General features: G+C 33.1%; 1 protein-coding gene across 1 annotated transcript; it reads left to right on the top strand.

Moving 5' to 3' along the window:
• The first annotated feature begins 4,223 nt into the window (after positions 1-4,223).
• LOC145033626 (glutathione S-transferase U17-like) lies at positions 4,224-6,342 on the top strand. Its single transcript, XM_078982205.1, has 2 exons — positions 4,224-4,547; positions 5,801-6,342. The coding sequence occupies exons 1-2, from the start codon at positions 4,224-4,226 to the stop codon at positions 6,173-6,175; spliced, it is 699 nt and encodes a 232-aa protein (XP_078838331.1). The 3' UTR covers positions 6,176-6,342.
• Positions 6,343-6,746: the final 404 nt, after the last annotated feature.

Raw genomic sequence — 6,746 nt, 5'->3', positions numbered from 1 at the left:
CATTAGGCCCACAACTTATGACTGGAATACCGCTACCAGGTCCTCAACACAGGTTTCGATTGCCTCCGAGCACACAACATGAGTCTGAAATGCCCTCCTCGGCCCTCAGCCTATGTCTAGAATGCTCTTAATCTCACATCAATCTTTTTGGTATTACAACATTCGCCGAACACTCTAGGACGAAAGATAGGGACCTCATTCCATTGCCATCAAGGGACCTAATCAACATACCTCACAATCACCAATCAAGTACAACAATGTTGCAATTCTACCACACACGATTTCCTTCACAAAGCAAGCTGCAACCTAAACAAAATCTTACGAAAACATGTTCACACATAACCCGAGAATAAGATAATGGTCAAACTCTTGACACAATTCGAAGGCTATAACCCAACAGAACCATGCACATTCTTAGGAAACCCAAACATTATCTAGAAGGAAAGATTTCCCGAGGTAAATCAACATACCACCTCCATCAATAACATAAGACATCCTCATCACTAATCAAAACAATATTCCATACTTGATTGAGACTACATGGATCCTACCAACACGAAACTAGCTCGAGAAGACTTTTAAGGAGATCTCGAAGGTTGTCAAACCTGAGTTTGCTACAAACCAGAATTCCACTGCACCGTTGAGGGTAAACATACCCAAAGACCGAAGGAACATAAACGCACTGTATAGGAGGGTTGGTGATGCATTCCTTGCTCTTAACTATCACCTCTTGAATCCTTCGGAGAATTCCCGCTGAAAGACGAACTCAACGACCAATAGTCTAGGACACCCTGACACCTAAACCAGAGAACCACAAACCCACCTGGAGCTGAACATACCCACTTCTGGAAAGGTTCACCGATCAACATCTGCCCAACAAATCTGAAAGCAACAATCAGAACAGAAACTGATAAAACCTTTAATGACTGACCCTCAACCTGAGAATTCCTAATTCTCCCATTTAGAACTTGTTAGTTTTGATTTATGGAGCATTTTAGTCCCAAGTCTTGACCTTTATGAGTATGGCATGCTCTAGCCCATATAAGCCGTCCCTTCTGACGTTTTGAGATGTCTAGAGGCATAAAAACGTGAACTTGCTCTTATTTCTTCCTCATGCATGTGCTAGGATGTCATAATGGGTTAAGAAGTTAGGATTTGTTGGTATTAAGCACTTCTAGCCATGCAAAGTCATAAAGTTGGAAACTTTATGACTTATAATGTTATTTTGGGTATAGATATGGTTTTAGACAAAAAATATTAACACATTAAGCTCTTATTGAGAAGGATGGTTGACCAGGTGTATACGTCGGGCGTACCAAACGGTATGATGTGCGTACACAGTGTCCGCTCCGACTCCTCGGTCAAACAGAGTACACCCCGCATACAAGGCTGGGTCGAATCGGCTGGGTTGACTCGGTTGGGTTGACTCGACTAGTTTGTTGAATTGGACCAATTTTGACCTAAGGGAATTTTGGGTAAATTGATATTAATTTTAAATTGGATAATGTTTTGATTAATAGGTGTCGGGTAGATCCGAGCTTCGGAGTAGAGATTTATTCAGCTTATGTTCGGAATGACATGTGAGTTTTCATCACTGTACTCTCGTAGCGTAGTCAGGATTTTGTTTTAGGGTAAACCAAATAATATATAAAATATGAACGAGTGACAAAATTCTTCAAATGATAACAAAATGTAACTATATATGCATTAGTAACTAAAGTGTTTGTTTTAAGTTGCATATGATATTGTTTTAATCGACATACACAATAATGTGTGTGTGTGTGTGTTTTTGTGTGTGTATATATATATATATATATATATATATATATATATATATATATATATATATAACCTTAATTTTATATGGGTGGGCCAATTCCCATTCTTGCCCTATATTGGCTACACCCCTGAGACGTACCATGATAAACTAGAGGAGATGTAAAATCGAGGAACTGGAAGTCCATGATTTCTTTTCGTACCTTCTCTCTCAAACAGACGTACACCAATATTTGTTTTCCCTTTTCCACTCTCAGTTCAGTGGAAAAGATAGAGAATAAACATAATCGACGTGGTCGTCGACAATCGGAACACAGGGGACGATCCGATGGTGGTGGAGTCACCAGTCTTAGAAGTCGACGTGAGAATGCTAGTTGAAAGAGGGGGAGACGGAAAATCAAGTGTTTACAAACGAAACAAAATGAAGTAGAGCGGTACAGGCAGTGAGTGGAAATTTCAACAAATGTAAAACAAACTTTTTGATGAGTTTGTGATAAGCGAGGCGGTGGACGAACATATGGCAAACAGGACGACACACAATGCGCAAGTGGAAGACACATTGTTTGTGTCAATGCAAAGTCATCATCTCCAAACCATTTGGTATTGGAGTCGGCTCCAAAGCAGGTACTATAGATACTAATGTTGTGATTTTATTGTATGATAAATAATACAACATAGTCTAACACCCATGCAGTTTGAATGAGAGATGATTGCCGCATTTTGAATGAGAGACGATTGTCATGCAATTAAACTAAAACTTAAAAGTTGTGAAAAAGCATGGATGGAAGACCATCTCGAACACGTATGATACCTGTAGCCAACTTTTTTCATTTCACAAAAATTTAAAGTCTCGTGAGTTTTGATTTGGACTTGCGTGATTCATTGCGAAAGCTTATGTTACCCAACAGTGAAGATTATGTGCTACAATCCAGGAATGGTCTTTTGTGGAATTAATAATATTAGGAAGTTATTTTTGTCTTATGAATGAAATCGCAAATTAAAGTTAATTTGCAAAAAAAAAAAACTGATTTTGCAAAATATACGATCTTCTGAAAATATAATTACTTTGATGATAGTCAAAGTTATATTTTAATCCCACAGTAGAAGCATAATGGTTGCAAGTGAATTCCACACATGAGGTATGAGATTTGAATCATGACATATCTAAAATTGTTAGTGTTTCATGATTCACTTCCTACATATGTATTCAGACGGTTTGGTGTGGACCGTACGTATATGTAAGGTTCACCATTTTTCAAAATCATTTTTTTTACTTGCTTTTTTGTACATTTTTTTAAAGTTTTTTTTTGGTCATGATGGTTTTTGTGTGCCGGTGTACTCGTCATATAAGTTATAATTCTAATTTTAAAAAAATGTATTCAAAATAACTGCTTTGCATAGTAGTCCATATGAGATGTACTAGATGGGGATGGTAGATATGAAAGCAATATAAGATATGAATGACAAATATTTAGGGTACCTTTAGTTTTAAAAAATTGGTCTGTTTTTTGAAAAAAAATTTCAAAAAAAATAAGAATTTTGAAAAAGCGTTTAGTTCTTTTATTTTTTTAAAATTTTTTACGGAAAATGAAAATTTTCCGTTTTCTAAAATTACAAAAAAATTGAAATTTTTTGGAATACCGATAATCATTGTATTTTTACATTTTTTAGTTCCAAATTTTTTCTAAAATATTAACACACCCACTCCCACTTCCACTCCTACTCTCACTCACCTGTACCTATCCCTATCATAACACCCCAACTCACCATACCCTTACCTACCCACACCTACAAACACACACTCACCCCAATCCCTCCCCCCCTCTCCCCCCTCCCCCCCCCCCCCCCCACACACACACACACACACACACACATACACCCACCCACCCACAAACACACACCGACCTCCACCCCTACAAACACACTCACACATACACCGTCATAAAAAATACATATCTAAACACGTTTTTTAATTTTCTAAAAATGAAAATTAAAAATGAATAAGCTTTAACTAAACACACTTTTTAAATTTTACAACGAAAATTGAAAGCGAAAAATGGAAACTGAAAAGGGAAAACGAAAATTGTTTTTCCGTAACTAAACGCAACCTTAATATTTAACAAGAGAAGTTCAAATTGATATTCTACCGATAACAATCATTTAAAATTGAATTTCCATGTTATGATGTAATTTTCTAAAGTTATATTATACTATCTTTAAATCATAATTTCTCATTATGACAATATACATAGTCAAAGTACTCCCTCTCCTTTGGGGGGCTTCATATTATTTTAATCTCCCAAAAGTTCAACTAAAGCAAGCTTAACCCCTCAAACCAGGGGGTAAATTTTGTCATCTATCTAAACGTTAGGGGCCATATATGATTATTTTTTGTGTATTATATATACAACTTCTTCTCCTCTTCAAGTCTACATCTATCTCATTCAATGACGGAAATCAGTCAAATAAAGCTTCTGGGCAACATTGCAAGTCCATATACCAGTAGGGTTCAGTTCGTCCTAAACCTCAAATCTATCAAATACGAGTTCATTGAAGAAGATTTCGATGATAAAAGTGAGCTCTTATTGTCATCAAACCCACTTTTTAAACGAGTTCCAGTTCTTATACAATCAAACAAACCACCGATTCTTGAATCTCTTATCATAATCGATTACTTAGAACAAATCTACCCCGATGTCTACAGACTCCACCCAAATGATCATGCAGATCAAGCTGTTCTCAAATTTTGGGCTTACTACATTGACACAGAGGTATGTTACAGAGTGATTCACTAATTTTGTTCATCCAGAACCCTTTTACAAACTATGAAAATAATATTATAATTTATTTAATGTCTATGATCTTAGATATTTTTAGTATACGAATGTTGAAAGTTGAGAAAGTTCCGGCATATAGTAAACAAATAGAGTTGTAAACAAGACTAATGTTTGGAGAAAGTTTGTTTATCCATAAATGAACAAACATCAATAGAAATTCTTATTCGTTAAGTGAAACCAACATGAACAATGGTCTCATTTGTTCATTTATGTTTGTGAATGCTCGTTTATTTTGTTTGTTTACGTCCATTAATGTTTATTTATGTATATATATGTTCAATTGATTTTTATTACATCACTATATTATATAATCGTTTATATTCATATATCTTCAATGGTGTTTGTTTAATTTTATTTGTTTAGCATGTTAATGGATATACACAACAAATATGAACAAGATAACTTCGATTTTACCTTAAAGAAAAAGATAAGAAAACAGTAAAATGATAAGTTATTAGGTCTAACATAAATTGGGATTGTGCTTATCCTTTTTTTTTTTTTTTGCATGATTATGTCACATGTCAAGCCAAATTCTGTGTTAGATTTCCTTTTAGATTATTCTGGAATTGATTAAACTTTAAATTATTTTTTATGAAAAAAACAAGTTTTTTTACTTAACGTAAGATATTAATCCAATCAATTATGATACATGAATTTTCATACCTTATGTTCTCTTAAATTTTGGTCACTAAAAGTTTAAAATATATAAGTATTCAATCATTGTTGAAAAAAAGAGTAAATTACATTTTTGGTTTGTCACTATTTTGTAGTTTTGTTATCAAAAAGTTTTCTTTTAAATAGTTAGTATTTTCTAAGCTTTTATAACGTTTTTTTCTCCATATTCTAAGTAACATGAGTATATGACTATGCTGTTTTTGGCCAAAATTACAAAAATCAACTGACTTAAAGCCAGAAATTATTGCATCAATTAAAATGACCATAAAAAAATGTTACAAAAAAGGCCAAATTTGCAAGAAAAGACTTGGTAGAAACAAAATTTACAAAAACTAACAATACTTAATAATGTAATTTACTCAAAAAATTATAATTTCTATTTGGATTTATGTGATAGTTTTAATTTTGTTATATACCTAAATTGTCAAATTTTGCAAATTGATACACCATAATTATAACTTATTGTTGTTGTATAATCTGTTTTATTTACATATATCCATTTTGTTTGGCAGTTTTTTCCTTTATATGGAAGGTTGAGAAAAACACCCGATAAAGAGGGAAAAGAAGTCCTAAAAAAACAGATTATCGAAAAATCACATGTACTAGAAAATTTATTTGTGAAGTTTAGTAATGGGAAGCCTTATTTTGGTGGAGATGACGTGGGATATCTAGATGTTGTTCTTGGATGTTTTCTAGGTTGGACAAAATTTGTTGGAAATCATAACAATTTCAAGATATTTGATGAAGTTAGGACCCCAAATCTTATAGAATGGTCAAAACGTATGTTGTCACATGAATGCCTTAAGGGTGTGATCCCAGACCAAGAAATACACATCGATTTCTATAAATGGCTTACAAAAGCTAGACCACCACCAAAAGCAACTTGAAATTACATTTGTGAAACTCATGAATATATGATGTTTCAATCCCAATAGTTAGATCACCAAGTGTTGCATGAAATTGTTGTTATGTTTTTCTTTGCTTGTTTAAACATTATTTGATGTCAAGGAGTTTCGGTTTAGCTTGAGCTAATGTATCTTATTTTATTATATATAATGACAACAATTTTACTGTTTTAGCGTTTATTCTCTTTTATCAATAGAGCTAAATGAAATTCTATATTCTAAACTTTTTCGTTTTGCTATGCTTGATTATGCGTAAAACTTGATAGAATGTTCATTTACCTTTTTTTTGGTCTTTCATACTTAACAAACAAACAATCTGACAATTAATATTATGGATTAATATCGGATTGTTATTAATATGAAAAGTAAACATGCCGACAAATAATACTGAGAATTAAAATCATCACAATTATAAATCAAAATATTATTATTAGATTACCACGTTTCATCCATAAATCAAATTAATCATTCACGGTTAGATGCGATTCTAAGAAAAAATAAAAATAAATTAAGTGTCTCGTTATCGAACGAATTATTAGATGAAACATAAAAT

Source organism: Lactuca saligna, chromosome 3, assembly GCF_052625555.1.
Source record: "Lactuca saligna cultivar CGN05327 chromosome 3, ASM5262555v1, whole genome shotgun sequence".
Classification (NCBI taxonomy): domain Eukaryota; kingdom Viridiplantae; phylum Streptophyta; class Magnoliopsida; order Asterales; family Asteraceae; genus Lactuca; species Lactuca saligna.
The sequence above is the reverse complement of the archived record's forward strand: the minus strand, read 5'-3'. Positions and strand labels throughout refer to the sequence as shown.